The 19,417-nt window shown below is 37.4% G+C and overlaps 1 protein-coding gene across 3 annotated transcripts in view; it reads left to right on the forward strand.

Annotated features, from left to right (window-relative positions):
* The window catches only part of LOC127654105 (semaphorin-3F-like), a 68,945-nt gene that overhangs the window by 40,141 nt on the left and 9,387 nt on the right, over positions 1-19,417 (forward strand). For 2 of the 3 annotated variants that reach the window (XM_052141099.1, XM_052141098.1), the window contains exons 3-10: positions 7,398-7,558; positions 7,716-7,778; positions 8,171-8,290; positions 9,428-9,517; positions 12,755-12,848; positions 13,365-13,484; positions 15,247-15,386; positions 16,720-16,834. In XM_052141099.1, coding sequence (XP_051997059.1) covers positions 7,398-7,558; positions 7,716-7,778; positions 8,171-8,290; positions 9,428-9,517; positions 12,755-12,848; positions 13,365-13,484; positions 15,247-15,386; positions 16,720-16,834 — 903 coding nt within the window. The remainder of the gene's footprint in view (positions 1-7,397; positions 7,559-7,715; positions 7,779-8,170; positions 8,291-9,427; positions 9,518-12,754; positions 12,849-13,364; positions 13,485-15,246; positions 15,387-16,719; positions 16,835-19,417) is intronic. The other variant, XM_052141100.1, reaches the window with a different exon arrangement.

Here is a 19,417-nt window from a genome sequence, read left to right on the forward strand (position 1 = left end):
TGTTATGCTCTGTGCTGGGTTCCCTGTGTTTTATTTATTTATTTATTTATTTATTTTCAATGCTTTTTGTGTACTTTAATAAAGCTATGTATAGATCCTCATTCCTCACCACAACACCACAAAAAGTGTTAACCTGCAACGATAAAATTATAACAAAATTGATTGACAGCCCTAATAAACACATTAGACTGCAACCTGTTGGAGAAATTAGCTTGTTAATGGAAAAGCTATTTTCAAAACTGCTGAGCTATTGTCAAGGTTAGAGGTAGACCAATATATCGCTTTTACAGATTAACCTTTGCAAATAATTGCTTTTTGCAGTTATCGGTAAAAATGTGTGCTGATTATTGCTGATAGTTATTTTTTTCCCCTAAACCTCTAATTCCTTTTTTTATTCCCTCAGTGTCCAGTGCTTAAGGCTTCTAGAGGTGAACTAAAAACAGTCACTGGCATCTTGTAGGGAGTTGCTGTTTCTAAGTCTTTCATCATTGACAATATTTATCTAGATTTTTATCCTCACTCGAATGCAAAGTTTGTTATTTTTATTAGATAATCAAGTGTTTTAAATTGAAGCTAGAGAACCCCAGCAGCACATACATCACATCTCCAACTTCATATCTTGTAATATTTATTAATAATAATAAAACAATTCCTCATTTTAATGTTCAAGATGGGAGTGAAAGGAGGACACAGGAAACTTGGACTTCGACTCAAAGTATAACTTTAATAAACAACTCAAAGGGGCTTTTCAGCAGAACACTCTTTAGCTTAAACTCAAGATAGTCTCTTTCAGTCAGATAGCTCTCTCTCCCTCATCTCTGGCTTGGTCCCTTTTTATCGCACTCCCCAGTGCTTATTGCAATCAGAAACAGGTGTTAGACATTATAGTGCTCAGGTGTGTGCACCCTTACCTCTTTCTCTATCTCCGAACAAATGCTTGACCATGCCCCCGCCTCCATACGCATTTAACTTCATCAGGTGAAATATACATACAAACACTTCATCTGGTGAATATAAAAAACGTTATTTGGTTAATACTTAAATAGAGCATTGTAACGGAGCCAAGCCTCTGTCATTACAAAATAAAGAGTCCCCGGATGTTTTTCTGCTTGTTAAAAGTCCTTAATTATACACCAAATCTTACATTTTTTCTAGTGATTATTGCAATAATAAATAGTTTTGGTGGAACAATAAACTACATCTGGGCTTTTTTTTTCTTCATTTTTGACTCTTGTAGCTTGTACAGGTGAAACTCGAAAAATTAGAATATCGTGCAAATGTTCATTAATTTCAGTAATTCAACTTAAAAGGTGAAACTAATATATTATATAGACTCATTACAAGCAAAGTAAGATATTTCAAGCCTTTATTTGATATAATTTTGATGATTATGGCTTACAGCTTATGAAAACCCCAAATACAGAATCTCAGAAAATTAGAATATTACATGAAATCAATAAAAAAAGGATTTTAAATACAGAAATGTCGGCCCTCTGAAAAGTATAATCATGCATATGTACTCAGTACTTGGTTTGGGCCCCTTTTGCATTAATTACTGCCTCAATGCGGCGTGGCATGGATGCTATCAGCCTGTGGCACTGCTGAGGTGTTATGGAAGACCAAGATGCTTCAATAGCGGCCTTCAGCTCTTCTGCATTGTTTGGTCTCATGTCTCTCATCTTTCTCTTGGCAATGCCCCATAGATTCTCTATGGGGTTCAGGTCAGGCGAGTTTGCTGGCCAATCAAGCACAGTAATACCATGGTCATTGAACCAGGTTTTGGTACTTTTGGCAGTGTGGGCAGGTGCCAAGTCCTGCTGGAAAATGAAGTCAGCATCTCCATAAAGCTTGTCTGCTGAAGGAAGCATGAAGTGCTCTAAAATGTCCCGGTAGATGGCTGCGTTGACTCTGGACTTAATAAAGCACAGTGGACCAACACCAGCCGATGACATGGCTCCCCAAACCAACACAGACTGTGGAAACTTCACACTGGACTTCAAGCATCTTGGATTGTGTGCCTCTCCATTCTTCCTCCAGACTCTGGGACCTTGGTTTCCAAATGAGATGCAAAATTTGCTCTCATCAGAAAAGAGGACTTTGGACCACTGAGCAACAGACCAGTTCTTTTTCTTTAGCCCAGATAAGACGCTTCTGACGTTGTTTGTTGTTCAGGAGCGGCTTGACAAGAGGAATACGACATTTGAAGCCTCAGTCCACTCCTTGTGAAGCTCCCCACACATTTGAATGGCCTTTTCCTGACAATCCTCTCCAGGCTACGGTCATCCCTGCTGCTTGTGCACCTTTTTCTTCCACACTTTTCCCTTCCACTTAACTTTCTATTAATGTGCTTTGATACAGCACTTTGAGAACATCCAACTTCTTTTGCAATTACCTTTTGAGGCTTTCCCTCCTTGTGGAGGGTGTCAATGATGGTTTTCTGCACAACTGTCAGGTCAGCAGTCTTCCCCATGATTGTGAATTCAACTGAACCAGACTGAGAGACCATTTAAAGGCTCAGGAACCCTTTGCAGGTGTTTAGCTGATTAGAGTGTGACACTTTGAGCCTACAATACTGAACCTTTTCACAATATTCAAATTTACTGAGATTCTGAATTTGGGATTTTCATAAGCTGTAAGCCATAATCATCAAAATTATATCAAATAAAGGCTTGAAATATCTTACTTTGCTTGTAATGAGTCTATGTAATATATTAGTTTCACCTTTTAAGTTGAATTACTGAAATTAATTAACTTTTGCACAATATTCTAATTTTTCGAGTTTCACCTGTATGTCTGTGCCCGTCATGGTAAGGAAAGACTAAGAATATTTTTGTACATTTTATAAATCAATTTGAAAAATGATCCAGCCGATTAATAGGTTGTCAGCCATTTCCACCCCGTTATTGGCAAAAATAGACCTCTAGTCATTGTACAGAGAAATGTAGCACTGTCAAGCCAGCATCGTTCTTGCATGTTTCCCACATTTCTTGCTCGCAGGATTCCATGCATATTACCTGAGAAGGACAGATAGAGTTGGTTTAACATTAACAATGGCTAAACTTGATTCTTCAAGCGAATTAAGTGAAATTAATCAAGAATCAGAAGAGTTGTTTTTGGCTGTGTTAAATACAAATGGCAAAATGAGAAAGGCAACAACTTCTATACAGAATAGGCTGTCGCAATAAACCTAATGTAAAATAAATAGCCCAAACTATAGAGTAATATGGGCTGTGATCTTGTGAAAACACATTTTGACATCTTTAATAAGCTCTTTAAACTGGCTCAAGGTCTTTCAATTGAAGCCATGGCCTGTTAATTATTACCATGTTGTACTTCAGGTTCTCTCAGGCTGCTGTTTAGGAGAAGGGGAAAATGCTAGGTTTTCATCCCGTTTTGAGAAACAATTCACTGTTGGAGCACATGGGTCAGGGAAGCATGCAGTACTGGATTCGTCATGGAGTCTCTGCCTGTGTCTGTGAGAGTGAACTATGACCCTCACTCTCACTGAAGCCGTGGTCCAAAGCAAATAGCGGCTCCCAACACTCCCTCGGGGGAGACTCCCAACCGTAGCCATCAAAATCAAATTTAAACCTGGAAATAAACATAATATTTCAGGATAAGAAACAAAAAGAAGGGTTATGACATAAAAATAATAAGAAACATTGAAGATTCGGCACTACTTCTAGGTCACTAATCAAATGTAAACACCTTTGGACAAAAGTTTAGATTTCCTTGCTTACATTTTCAAATCATGCTGAGAAAACATGGATTATTAGGTTTTGCACAAATTTGTGGAGTCCAGGCTAGAACGAGTCTATGCTATCATTACAACAAAACAGGTCCAATAATTAGATATTTTAATTTGACTTTTTGTATTAAATAAAAATATAATTAAGAAAATAGAAGTATTTTTATGAGTGGGCACCCACACTTTGCTGCCCTTTTCATCTATTGCAGATTGGATGTGGCCCTTTTGGTTTCTAAAGTTAAGAAATTGAGAACCTTTGCCTTATTTGGCCCCCGGCAAGTAAGTTTGTCTGTTTGTTTCACCATTATGTGTCTTAAGATTTGAGGACAGATGAGAGAGAAAAAAAACACATTTTATCTGTGCTTTGATTAAATCCTCAGCTTTAATTATACTAGCCTGTCTTTCCAGAAGACAAGGCATAGATAAGGAGGATGCAGTAAGCCTCTGTCAGGGATGAGGGCTGTTAAAATCAATGCTGAACATAAGAGGAAAGAGTCGCGCACACACATACACAAGTCAAAGATGGCAGGTAAGGTCTCTCTCTCTCTCTCTCTCGCTCTGGCCTTCATCATATTTTGTCCACCCTGTCCTTCAACCTGTCAGTCAAATCCATATGAGCGGTCAGAGAGATAAGGCCTTATCTTAAAGTGATTATTTAGGCTGGACTGCTAAAGGTGAAGCTCAATCTCCAAAGCTTTAATTACATGTTTGTGTGTCCATGTTAAATTTCGACATATCACTGCAGATGGCTTGTAGTACTAAAAACCTCCAGTTGCTGGAGTGTCCAGATGTCTTATAAGGGATTTTGTTGCCCACAAAGACAACAAAGTTGTACGCAAGTTTCACATGTTTATGGCACCATCTAGTGGTTATTTGTGAAAAGAAGTGATTTCAATGTTTATATCGATCTATTTAAAATGTTGGCTGACTTGCATGAAAAAATTACTTTTATGTTGGGATAAATGATAGCTTATTTTATTAAAGTAAAAGTGACAATTATGATTATATTGTTACTGATATTTTAAAATGAGTATTTGCTGAATATAAACAACTTGTACTTGGTTAAAATTGTTAATATTATTTTATTGAATAAGCATGTTGAAATCCATATGCATCATATATGATACAACAGGCTTTTGAGGTATCTCTCAATCACTATTACATTCCATTAATTTCCATAAAAAAAGAATTATAGTGTGTCATAAAAGATCTTTAAAAATGCTGATAAATGCTTTTATAACTTTTTATGTGTGAAGTAATATATCTGTGTATTTCCATATCTGCAGCCTGCTGTTATGATACAGTATCATCTCATCATAAATAACATAGAGATGCAGCGAAAAAAAAAAAAATCACAATTTCCCTTGTTTAAATGTAAATATAGTGTTTGGTGCATAAAATATTATGATACATTTTTTTTTATTATTTATTTTTTTTATAAAATTTTATTCATATTATATTTGAAGTGCTTAATTGAACAGTGATGCATTTCAATCCATATTTATAGACCAAGGGGAGGAACTCTCAAACATTTGGTATCTCTGAAAAGCCCAGGGTGTCCTCTGATAATACCCCAAGATTTACCACTGTAGGACGGACGAATGTGCTAAGAAAAACTTAAATAAAAAACGTCCTATACAAAAATGAATTGCTGAGCCTCAGGAGGTCAATGACATTTAAAGCCTAATGTATCAAATATGATAGATAAAAAAGTGCAATTTTATTTATTTATAGTTTGTCTAATGGTACTAAAAACAGATTAATGAGAAGAAAATCAGACAATTGTTTCATTTGTCAGGCTTTACAGGGTTAAAGAATAAAAGGTTGGATCCAACTTTTTCAATAGACAACATCATTAGGAATTAATGGAATTAATGTCACAAATTTAAAGGAATAGTTCACCACAAAATTAAAAGTGTCTCATCATTTATTAACCCTCATGCCATCCCAGATGTGTATGACTTTCTTTTTTTTGCAGAACACAAATTATGATTTTAAGAAGAATATATCAGGTCCATAAAATGCAAGTGAATGGGTGCCAAAATGTTGACGCTCCAAAAAGCACATAAATACATCATAAAAGTAATCCATATCTTCAGAAGTTATATGATAGGTGTGTGTGTGTGTGTGTGTGTGTGTGTGTGTGTGTGTGTGTGTGTGTGTGTGTGTGTGTGTGTGTGTGTGTGTGTGTAGAGAGAGAGAGAGAGAGAGAGAGAGAGAGAGAGTAAGAGAGAGAGAAACAGATCAATATTTAAGTACTTTTTTGCTAGAAATCTTTCTCTCTGCCCAGTAAGGAGCGATATTCATGAATAATGTGAATCACCAAAACACAAGAAGAAGAATGTGAAAGTTAAAGTGGAGATTGACTGAGCAGGGAGGAGAATTTATTGTAAAAATGGACTTAAATATTTATCTTTATCCACTGGAGTCTTATGGATTACTTTTATGCTGATGTATGTGAAAGTTTGGCACCCATTCACTTACATTGTTTGGACCAAAAGAGCTGAGAAATTATTTTAAAAATCTTAATTTGAGTTCATCAAATGAAAGAAAGCCATTCACATCTGGGATGGCATAAGGGTGAGTAAATGATGAGAGAATTTTTATTTTTGGGTGAACTGTCCCTTTAAGGGCATTGCACATTGAGTTTCGTAGATGTTCAAGTAAAATTAACATGCTGCAATGGATGGAGGTCCCCTACAGACCACAGACTGTATAAGTAATACATTTCCAACAAAGGAAACCCAGCCTTTTGGGGGATAGAGGAAAAATAAATCCTGACACAACATTATTGTAGTAGTTTTTGAAGACAAGACTCAGTAAGGCCCTTTGAGAACTCTACTAGAGCCAAAAATCTAATGTTGCCAATGCATTGAACATCAGGGAAACACTCCAGCTAGCTCAATAGAGACTGCAGACTGGTCACAAACATACAGCTTGGCAAAAGTAACTTGGCAAAAGTTTCAGTTGATTGGATTGTACGATAATGTAAGAGTTTTGAGAGTTTGAGTTTGCTTGAGCATGGACGTGCATTAAATAGAATGCCTCTATAATATCTTCTGAGCTGTTGATAAGTGCTCAGAGAGTTTTGGTTATTTTGCTATCCTCCTTGTTCATAAACCTAGAGTTGTATATCACTTATAACAAACAATTAGGGAACCACTAATGGAGAAGGCACTGGCTTCCTATGTTAGGGATGGTGTTTTTTATTCACATCTGGGATGATTTTCAGCAGATAAAGGAAACAACCTGGGCTCATAACCCCCAGGTTGATAGATTGAAACCATCTTCTATTAAGACTCTAATAAGTTAATTATTTTCTTACTAGAACATTTACACTCAGTGTTCTTCTGTGGAACGAGTTTCCAGCATACAGCCAATCTGCCGAGACCATTGCTGTTTCAAAAATCATCTAATTATGCAAGCACTTAAGGGTGATGTGTGTTATTTTTCGAAAATCCCATCTTAATGTGGATGCGCAGCTGCAAGCAAGCCATTCGATGGTTGAAAATTTGGTGTTGTGGCACAGCTAATATAGTTGTCTCCATTATGATAAATTGCTTGTTCCTTCCTCAGTTGCAAGTCACTTTAATATAAGTGTCTGCTAAATGAATAATTGAAATGAAATCTTTTTCTCTGTCTTTTTCAGAGATGAAGTCTACTGGAACTGCCCATCACTTTGCTTTCCTGCTCAACTCGACAGACTACAGAATCCTGCGTATGGATGAGGATCATGATCGCATGTACGTGGGCAGCAAGGACTACATTCTGTCTCTAGACCTGAACGACATCAACAAAGAACCCCTCATAGTAAGATCTCTCAGTCACAATCTTTATGTCTCTCTCTGTGAGACAAATTGCCACAAATGAGAACTACAAGCAAGGCTTGGCTGGAATAAGCTTGAGTCTGGTTACTGAAGAATTGGATGACCGGCATTTGTTTATTTATATCTCTCTTTCTCCTCAGATTCATTGGCCCGTGGCTCCTCAGAGAAGGACTGAGTGTGTCCTATCAGGGAAAGACATCAATGTAAGATGTGTGGCTGTGTAGGCTATGTTTTATTCATGTTTAATACATTTTTATTTTCATAAATGTTTTAAGATTCAGTTAAATGTTATTTTCATTTAATTAAATTATGCCATTTCAGTCAGAATAAAATGGACAAAATGTTATGAAAAAGACATGGAAATATTGAATACATTAACAAACTTTTTATTTTCCCTCAAATTCTCCTAGAGATAACATCTGATTAAAATTTAAAATGAAGTGTTGCCAAAGCACTGCTGTTTTGGGAAAATCTCCATCTGTCAATCAAACATGTGCATGACAAGAGTTAGGATTTCTTTGGAGGTATCATTTTGCCTTGTAAATCTTTTGTGTTCCATGACGGCATCAATGATATCATTCTGTTCTGTTTTTAGGGCGAGTGTGGTAATTTCATCCGCCTAATCGAGCCATGGAACAGAACCCACCTGTACGTGTGCGGAACGGGAGCGTACTACCCCATCTGTACTTATGTGGACAGAGGTCAAAGGTCACAGGTAAACCATCATTCACAGGTGACCTGTTGACATTTGCAGGTCAAGAGTTAAATCTGTTAGCTACCTAATTCAAAAGGTATTATGTCATTAGGAATGTCTCTCCACCCTGGATCGAACTGGATAATCTTTACCACCTGTATGTCTATTGACATGTTACTTACTGTAAATATTATTCTTAGTGTTTAGGAGGGTAATTGTATTTAAATGGAGTTAAATGTAGTCCTAATTTTACCTTCTTCTTTTCCTATAACCACATTCCATCACCAACAACTGTCAATAAAATCATAATCTGTGTATGCAGTGGCCCCAAAATTATTTGGACACTTTTGCCACACTTAAAAATGTGTGGATGTCACTGCAATAGATACAAAACATTTTTTAAAAACATTTGACATTAAAAAATAAATACAAAATAAAATAGCACAAGAATACTTTTTAAGCAAAGCATTTTACAAAATATCTTTTTTATTTTTATATTTTTTACCGAGATAACTGAAAATAAACTTCTACTGAAAATGATCTTGAGACAAGTTGGTCAAAATTGAAGTTAGTTCAAAGAAAAGCTCTAGCATAATTTGTTTGCAGATGGCACTTCGGTTGCCAATTGCTATCAAATCCAAATAATCTTTTTTTTTTTTTTTAAAGCTACACTATGTAACTTTTGGCCCTCTAGTGGTTGAAGCATAAAACTGCAAGTTACTTGCAGAGGAACTTTGTTTTTGGTAATTTTGTGAGTTGGCTTTGGCTCTGTTCTTCTGCATGGATGAATCTGATGGCCGGTGTAACCATGGTTACACATGATCATCTTATCAGAGCAAATGTCACTAATGACTAAATGTACATATTTGTTCACATTTTATGGGGTTTTGCAATGTGCATGTGTTTCTTTGCATTCCGTATGCATGTGCTAACAAGGGTTTCCAGCATGGTGATCATGCATAAAACAACCAAATACCTAATTGTACAAAATCAGGACATCCATTTATTCTTTCGCATGTGTTCTCCAAGTTTAAACCAAACTATGGCCATCTTTCTAGCATCTCAGTGTCTTCCATGTTAAGCCTGGGTCATTCCTCATGGGTCTTAAATGTATGAACAGAAAGTTGTCTTTATTTAGGCATACACCTTGTCTTATAGGGATTGCTCCAAGATCAGATGCCTCACATGGGAGGCCGAACCAGTCGAGCTGCAGACCCTAGTGCCTCACCAGAGCCATACGCACCCAAGGTGGGAAACAAGGTCTTCCCCTCATTGTGAACAAGGGGATGGAAGTGCCTTTTGAATTTACTTTGGTCTTTTTCTTGAGGCAAAAGATGTGCACTTGGGTCACAAGACTCGGGTTCAATAGCTTTGTGTAAGGAAATGTTCTGTTCTCTCACTGTAATTGGATTTTCAGCAGCTGGTTTTCTCGGTTGCTGAAGGCGTTGAGAGAAACTGGAGAGGAACTGTTGGCTTTAGAGCTTCGCTTTCTCAAGTTTGCCTACATTTTCCAAAGGCTGCCTTTTGCTCAGACATCTAGCAGAGCATGCAGAGATTACTCTCACACCCACAGACTCCATCAGGACTTGAAATTGTTTAGTCAGCACAAAATTGTTCAACATTTTATATTACATTTGTGATGTGCAAAGTAAAGATCAGAGGCACAAACTAAGCTCCAAAAAGCTTTTGTATATTTTCCAAAACAAGACTTTTGTTGAGACTTGAATTTGCTGAATTGCTGGTATACATGTTTTAGACTCTTTAGAAGTCCCTTTACAGTACACATCTGCTTAAAGTATAGAAGAGGAATGTGCTCCAAAAACAATGCATGCAACATGCTAGATGTTTCCACTTGTTGTGACCTGGTACATATTTGTTGCAAATTAACTAACCTACTGTTGTAGGTGTGCAAAATGTTGTCCGATTTTAGCTGGCATGGAAACTGCATAGAACTGAACTTAAAGAGCTTAAATAGCTTCAAGAGAGCTTTATGATGTGTTCCATAAAACCTGATTTTAATATTTGCCACTAACCCTAAAAGCCATTGTTTTCCATTTTAGCTCATAGTGTATGTTAAGAAGCCCATTAATTTATCATTATTATTATTATTTTGGCAGCCACAAAGAACCATGGAAACTTAAGCAATAATATAAAACACAAGGATTATGGTCTTAATTTAGTTTTTGCATTTACCTAGGCAGATTTAAACCAGCTCCCTTCTTTCAGATATTGATGTTGGCTGTTTTAAACAGATGGTTAAGGGTGGTTTCACATAAAGTATGTTTTAAGAGAACCAAACCCAGTTCATTTAAAGTCCACCAGAAAGGGAACCAGCCGCAAATGACATCAGTGCTTTTGGTGTTCACAATGTAAGTGGACCCAGTTTCTCTTTTGGTCTTCTTCACATTAACGGGGTCTCAGACCCCTTGTTGTTCGCACCACAGCTCCTTAAGAACACCACCGCTCCTTAAGATCTCTACTTACTACTATTAAGTAGTAATTTATTTATATTTAACTTGAAATCATATAATAAAATGGGGCTATATGATTACTTTTAAGGCTTTAAAAAATATTAAATTTTTCATTAAAGTTTATTGCACAGGGATAGAATTACATAAAAAGGATATAAAGGATAAAAGGATATAATGTATACTGTATTTCTGTCCTAAATTCTGGAGAATAGATAATAGCTACAAGCCCTTATTTCACATTGAGGAAAACATTTGAAATTCTATGTACATTTGAAAATACATTTCTTTATCTATTATCTCGAGATTAACGGAGCAAGCAAGTGTCTCTTTCAGCTAATCAGCAGGAGAGCGAGATAAGGGGCGGCCGGAGACGCCGTTGGAGAGAGAGATTCACGCGGCCGCATTGTATGTGTGTCTGTGTTTGTTTGTTTCAAGTTAACTTTCTGATTAAACTTTATGTTGACTGTTCAGCCAGTTCCTGCCTCCTCCTTGCCCATCCTTATACAGACTGTCTTGTGTTTAGTTGTCTATCTTTGTGTGAGTGCACGGTTTCGGTTGTATTCCCTGCCGTTGTTTCATGTCTTGAGCATGGGGTCTGGATCCTGACTTCCTGTCTGGTTCGGTTTCGGTCTGTGTCGGGATCCGGACAGTCATGCTCCATGTTCTGTCTGTTATTGACGTGGGGGCATTACGCTAATGTCATCTTGACAGTATGCAGCCATGTCAGTCATTTATGTCTGTCTCTCGCGAACATGGGTGCGCCTTGCTCTGAATTACCTTTCCTCTGTCGGTCCTGTCGTTCCTGTTTCCCCGTTACCCTCTGCCCCAGCCTGGATAGTTTGCATTTGTTTTACCCTCTTGTGGGAGTTTATGTTTGTTTTTTTAGTTTCTTTTGTAAATAAATCCCCTTTTTAACTTTGCATTTGGGTCCTGCCTCTGCATTACGTAACTGTCTCCTCCTGCATGTAATTTACATTGTGTGTATGAGCCAAGAACATTTGCCTCTGCACAAATAAAATTAAAGGGAATCTATAAAAATCCTTGCTTGTATTTTCATGGGGGTTTTGCACAAACCGCCGTAGACGGTACGCCCATCAGAGCACTTTAAAGCTGTCCATCTTAATGCTTCCATCATTTTAGGTCCTCGAATAATACAACAAGAACAGAATATGAAACACAAAAATAAGTCATGGTATTCATGGTATATCTATATTCACTTAAGATTTCCATATGTGGATAGTAAATTGTGACTGGAATATGAAGTATGTAATGCAGCTATGTATGGCAAGCCACGAGGTACTTAAATACACAAGGTCATAAAATACAAAGCGGACTGATACCACTTTGCTCTCACATCGCACAAATCAATCGAACCACAAAAGGACCCACAAATGAATCATACTCAGACCAGCTCCTGAGGTGTTCAGAGTACGGTTCGCTTTTGGGTCCTTTTAGGGGGGTCTGAGACCACTTGGGTTGTTCACTGTGATGAGCAGGAGGGCGTGGCCGGGCCATGATGATGAACACCCGGCACTGAATCAGCCCAATCAGTGGGAGGGGGATAAAGAGGAGCCGGGGACGCCAGTTCGAGAGAGACAGAGACACACGCTGCTGCTGTGTGTGTGTTTATGATTTTTAAGTTCAGTTAATGTAATTAAAGTTATGTTGACTGTTCTGCCGGTTCCCGCCTCCTCCTTGCCCATCCTTCAATCATATCACACTGGTGCTAAAACCTGGGAACCTTGGAAGGAGATATGTGTCTCTCTCTCTCTCTCTCGAACTTTATTTACATAAAGATATTTCATTTATATTACAACAGTAACATTGGAAAGTATAAATTTCCTCCATTATTCCCACTATACCAGTGTGCATTTCACTTCCTGGCTTTACCTCCACATACTCTTAACCACTGGAACATTTAAGAATCTAAGTAAGCCAAGAATCAATACTGCTCATCTTATTTGTACATTTAAACATTTATTAATGAAAAACCTTTGTGATCTCCTTATTCCAGGAATACATATTCCGTCTGGAGCCTGGTAAATTAGATTCTGGGAAAGGGAAATGTCCCTTCGACCCCAAACTAAACAGCGTCTCAGCATTGATAAGTAAGTACCACTTATTTGTATTATTATATTCTCACAATCATCACTTCCTCAGCTAAAATAAATAAATAAATTACAAATTAAAAAAGAACAGTAAAAAATGGCTTAAACCAGCCTTAGATGGTTTGCTGGTCTTATCTTAGCTGGCTTCCCAGCCATCATCTTCAGCTGGTCTTGCTGATCACCCAGCATGGCCAAGCTGGTTTAACTTGGTAGCCAACTGGTCTCCCAAGCTGACCAGCTGAAAAAATGCCCTAAACTCTAAAACCTGCCTACAGACCAGCTTGACCAGGCTGGGTGAGCAGCTAAGACCAGCAAACAATTTTAGACTAGTTTAAGCTGCCTTTGTTTACCGGCAGGATCCAAAGTATTATAAACATACTGAATTAATTTCCATACTTCTGTAATTAGATACTGTGCTGCTCTCCTTCTTTTGTCTCAGGATCTGATTAATTCATCCTTCTCAAGTTTATCTGTCTATCTCTTCTTGTCTCCCTTGCACTCACTTTGTATTTGCAGATGGCCAGCTGTATGCCGGAGTCTACATTGATTTTATGGGAACGGACTCGGCCATCTTCCGCACTTTGGGAAAACACACAGCTATGAGGACAGACCAGTACAACTCCCGCTGGCTCCACGGTACACCCATATGCATAAACCTTTGAGAATACCTTTGAACCACAGTGTAACACCCACACTGCCAAATAAAAATATAGCATTTTCTTAATTAGTATTTTTGTCTTGTTTTCCAGTAAAAATATAAAAAAAAAAGTTTAAACAAGATACATTTACAAGCAAAATGGCATAAGATATTTTGTCTTGATTTCAAAGAAATATAACCAAATTAAGCAAGGTTTAAGCTTAAAGGTGAAGTATGTAAGATTCAGAATCCCTTGTTATTAATGACGCCTGTGGCCGTTAAGGGAACTGCAGCCAGCTACCTGCTGCTCGTGCTCATGCACACACTTCATAGGGATGCGAGCGAGCATCGACCGAAACAATGTCGAAACGTACAAAGAGACTGAACGTGATTTACCAGCATCGTCCTGACAGATGAGGTAGCATAATTAAAATTACACAGTTATGATTGTTTTACTATAAACTTTGAGATAGTATATTATATTTGACTCTCCAGTGCTCAAGCCACAAGCCATCAAATAAAGCTGACCTGCTTGAATTTTTGCGCCAGGAGTGGCATAAAGTCACCCAACAGCAATGTGAAAGACTGGTAGAGAAGATGCCAAGACATATGCAACCAGTGATTTAAAATCAGGGTTATTCCACCAAATCTTGATTTCTAATGTTAAAACGTTAGTATTGTGTAGTTTAAATATTTATGTGAGCTTGTTTTCTTTGACCTGAAAATGCTGCAAAGTTTTTGTTATTTTGACCAGTTGTCATTTTCTGCAAATAAATGCTCTAAATGACTGTTGTAAGTACTTTATAGAATAAAACAAAAATGTTAATTTTTACTCAAACGCGTACCTATAAATAGTAAATACAAAGAAACTGATAATTTTGCAGTGGTCTCTTAATTTTTTCCAGAGCTATATATATATATATATATATATATATATATATATATATATATATATATATATATATATATATTATTATTATTATTATATATATTCACTGCTCAGAGTCTGCCACGAGCAATTTAATTAATGAGTGAAAGTGTCAATTAACAGGATGGTCACTGAGATTAAGAGAGTAGTGTTCAGCTGATTCTAACGTGGCAGCCCCTATGTGCGAACCCACTCTATGTAGACTAAAACAGATTTTATAATTTGACTGATATGACTGGTCTTCATTTTAATGTGAGCGGTCCTGGTTTCCTACATATATTGCAAAATTGCAATTCATGTCTTTGAATAGAAAAAAAAAACTGAGTGCACCTTTAACTTTGGAAAATGCAAAATAGAAGCATTTTCACCAGGGGTCTCAGAGTTTTGGAGCCCACTCTATTTCATTCAGTTCAAGAACTCTTGTGAAAATACATAAAAAGCAATCTCCCACAGCTTAGTTACACTCAACCCTTAAATGCTTAGACAGGGTTTCCACCTAGTATTAAGTGTGCCCCCTGAGTGTACTCTATGATTACCATAACAGATTTCACATGTGACTGTTCCATGTTATGAATGAGAGAATATCAGTGAAAGAGTTCATCAAATAGTACTCGGTAGTTGCACTTACCACAGTATTTGAACTTCTACTGAACTGAATTGAAGTTCTAGTGAGTTATTTAATATGGTCCTTCTGCTCTCTCATTTTATTGCCCTCTGCTTTGTTTTCCAACTATGATTCAATCTTTTTTTGTCTTTCTTTCATGTTCTTTTCTTTTAATTTCTTCCATCCCCTTTCACATTCTTCCCTCCATTTTTCTCTCTCTTTCTTTCAGATCCGACATTTGTTCATGCTCAGCTCATTCCTGACAGTGCAGAAAAGAATGACGACAAGCTGTATTTCTTCTTCCGTGAAAAGGCCTCTGAGATGGGTCAGACTCCCATGGCTCAGTCCCGGATTGGCAGAATCTGTCTGGTGAGAGCAAAACCAGACAGACACAGCTAACTTGAATAACATCACATCATTCTCATGTGTATAGCAATTAGGGGAAAATCTTTAGAAACCTTTCGAATTCAGGGATTCATGAACTGATAGCAAAACATTTCTCGAAAGATCTTGATTTTCTGCAACAACGTAGACATACAAATCTACTGTAGTGAGTAAAAGTGTCTCAATGGCAAATTCTGTGTAAAGATTCTGCTTAAAGACTATATTAAATGGTTATGTTGGCACAAGATAAATATGTCCATGTTAACACACACACACAGTTTGATTACAAAGGAGAGTTACAACCTCATTCTGTAACCAAACTGGCTCCCTACATTTTTCAGGACTAATGCCTGCATTTTAAGAGAGATTTTGTTAAATCTGTGTTATAAATCAAATTAATATATAGTTCAAGATACAGAACATTGATTGTTTGTTTCCTTCTAATTGTTGTACAATAAATCTTATTCAGCCTGTTTTCCTTTACAGTATAAATGCATATAATGCCTCTAGGTGCACTGCACTCTGTGTGGCATTTTTGTGTTTCACAATGCATAACACGTATCCTGATAATTTTTCAATTAACAGAATTATTAAGTCATTTAAAATGTAAATAATAAACGTTTGTAGATCGATCCAAAATGGTTTGAGAGAAAAAAAAAAGATGCATTTGTAAATCGACCATCCCTAATCCCAATATAAATTTTCAATCACCGGGTGTTCTTATGAAACCTTGCCTGCACATAAATGCAATGCAAGAATGTAACTGCTGATTGACAGATCCCCGGTCTCATCATGAACTATCATTGTCCAATGCCTCCTACATGAGCAACCGCTTGTTTCGTAGTTATTTTGTACCATTCTAATGTGAATCAAGGAGGCATGTTTGTAGCGTGTGGGTAGCTGCTGGCGGCTGGTCTCCGGGCATCGCTGTGTCTCATTATTTAAGTTGGCGTCCGTCCATAGCAGATGGGGCTGAGCAGTGCTCAAAGCCTATGTTTTCAACCCAGTCACAGCCAGTTAATGCAAACCCACAGAAATAGCCCTGATAGAGACATAGATATTGATATAAAGTACTGAGATTTCATGCTACATCTATCTGTGAGAGACAACAGCCCATCAAAATGATATTTCATGTGTAAGATTCAGCTATGACTTGTGAAAATGCCTTTTTTCTTTCTTTTTTTTTTTTTTTTTACAGATACAGGCTGCAAGGTGTTGCTGTGTTTAATAGATATCCATCAAATAGTCCTAACACCTAGAATTTGTGTGGTCTGACAGTGAATTATTTAGGGCTGATATGACCTCTCTTTCTCTGCAGAATGATGACGGAGGACACTGCTGTCTGGTGAATAAGTGGAGCACCTTCCTGAAAGCTCGACTCATCTGCTCTGTGTCTGGCTCAGACGGCATTGAGACACATTTCGATGAGCTCCGTAAGTCTCTGTTTTATTGGAGCTGTAGTTTTGCATTGATTTTACATATTGACAATTAATCTAGATTAGATCATTCTTAACTGAAGCAAATCTGGTTTAATGTTGTTAGGTCAGAACCCTTATTTTGAGATGTCATTTTTCAAAGACCTTAAATTTCCCTGTAGGATTGTATTTAATTAAATTAAATTACATTTGTTTTATATTGTCATTTAAAAGTGCTCAACATAAATGCACAAAACCCTCCTACTCTTAAAATGGGGATCAAATAAACATTTTAGCTGACATTAAACATTTAACATTTGACCATGTAAAACGAGGACTTTAAAACCAAGCAGAAGCCGTTCTCCCGACTATCTCCATGTTGCATCTGTTGCTTCTGTTGCATCAGCAGTGAGCTGAATAAACACGCAGACAGTAAGTATTTATCATATGGTTAGCACCCACTTACCTGCCTTTCAACAAATTAGTTAGGGTTACTATGTCATCTAATAATATTTATGTGCCAAGCTGTCTCTGCCAAGGCTCAACTACCATGGTACATGCCCAGAAAGCAATTATATTGCCGTATATTGCCATGACATGGTATAATCGTAATATGTCCAAAATATTATGGTAGTACCATTATATTTTTTGGTACCTTTTTGTTTGTATATGCCTGAATATTTAATACATTTTCACATTTGTTCATCCATGTGTCCTTTATTTCTGGACATGACATACTGTATATAAAATATGAACTTAAACAGCTTTAGAATTTGATTGACTCAATTTATGCAGCTAGGTGTTCAACCATGGCACAATTATTTTCCATTCTGTTCATTTTCTCGCTATATTCGCTGAATTAAGAGGACTCTTATTTCAGGAACAGGGCATGATGTAGCTCATTTGTGCAGCGCGCTTGTGTCTGATGGTTCAATGGATATGTCTCTCCAGAGGGTAGGACTTGGAAAAAGTCATTTCAATCCCTTTCCTGTGTGCGGTGTATAGAATTTGTGCTTAAGCATGAAGTGCTACAAGGGCCTGAGAGGAATATATAGAAGTAAGACATTCTGAGTGTGGAATTGAAGTTATTGTGTGTGTGTGTGTGTGTGTGTGAGAGAGAGAGAGAGAGAGAGAGAGAGAGAGAGCAAGAGAAAGAGAGAAACTGAGAGAGATCACGAGTGGAATTACCAGTGTTTGAAGCGGCTCTCATCAGGACTAACATAACTTCAAATGTTTGTTTGTAGTGACTCGAGTCTGTACGTGTGCGTGCGTATGTCTGTGTCAGCATGTGTAAGTGTTGGTGAGACGAGAGAGAGAGGGAGCGCAAGGGCACTTTTTAACTGAAATTGATACAAATTGACATACTGTTATGTCTTTTTGTGTTTTTATGTGCACACGTGTGAGATACTTTTCATATAAATGCCTGCATGTAAACTGCAAGATGCATCTGAACAGGCTTACATTAATTAAAGTCTTTCCCAGTGTGGGAGAGTTTGATTGACAGGACAGAATAGGATTGGCTGATTAATCAACTGCAACAGCCTCTGTCACTCTTGAGAGGCAAATGAATGTAGTGTAAATCCATGAATGCTACAATTGTATTGCTTTTTAAATCAGGAAAGTGACTGTTTCAGGTTTGTTCACTTGACTGCTCCCTGTAACATAGCACACAAGGTACCCTGAGGACTCCTTCCCCTGTCTCTGCCCTCTTTTTATCACTTCGGTTTGTCGTTCACTGTGTGTGAGGAATGGATTTGTCTGTGGAGTTTTTGACTGGACGATTTAATTTATTCTCAGAGGGGCACTGAGGTTTTTATGGCTTGCATTTTGTGGCTTGGCGAGAGAGAGAGGTTTGCTCTCTGAAACGGCCTTGTAGTGTGGGATTTTCCCTCATCGCTTGATTACTTAGTATGTGTAGCTGTGACTATCCCTCTTATGTCATCTTTCTGTTTTTGATGGAACATCTGTCTATTATTTTACCTCACACTCTCCTTATTCTCTAAAATATCTGTGTTTCATTTTGTTCTCAGTCCTTTTGTCCTTTTACTTTAGTCCATCCTTTCTCTATGTACCTCTGTCTTCCCCTGTGCTATGTTCCTCAAATGGTCACGGTAAATGATCAACCCAAAAACTCGCTCTGCCCATTTCACTCTATTTCTCCCAATGGCCTATTTCCATCTTTCTCGTTTTGGCTAGCAAACTATCACTGGTCCTTTGGGATTAATATGTGTTGAAAGGAGACAAAAACAAGCTGGAAACAGAAACAAAGAGAAAGAGTTTTAGTCCATTCTCTGAATGCAGTGTGTTTTGTGTGATAAACCTACAATGAGACATATGACTGACATGACCACACGCACACATTTGCAGGCTTTTAGCTTTCTGTGTACCTCACTGATCAAGAACAAAAATTGTCTATCACAATTCTCAATTTTTCAAAACATTTACTAGATTATAAGGGGCCGTTTAGACCAAACACATTATTGCACTTAATAAGTAAGACACAGCAACAATTTACATAAGAATAGTTTTATGTGCGATTGACACAGAAATTAATTAGTAAAAATCTTACACCAAATCTGCCTGGATAGCGTACTACTGTAT

Source organism: Xyrauchen texanus, chromosome 13 (assembly GCF_025860055.1).
Source record: "Xyrauchen texanus isolate HMW12.3.18 chromosome 13, RBS_HiC_50CHRs, whole genome shotgun sequence".
NCBI classification, from domain to species: Eukaryota; Metazoa; Chordata; class Actinopteri; order Cypriniformes; family Catostomidae; genus Xyrauchen; species Xyrauchen texanus.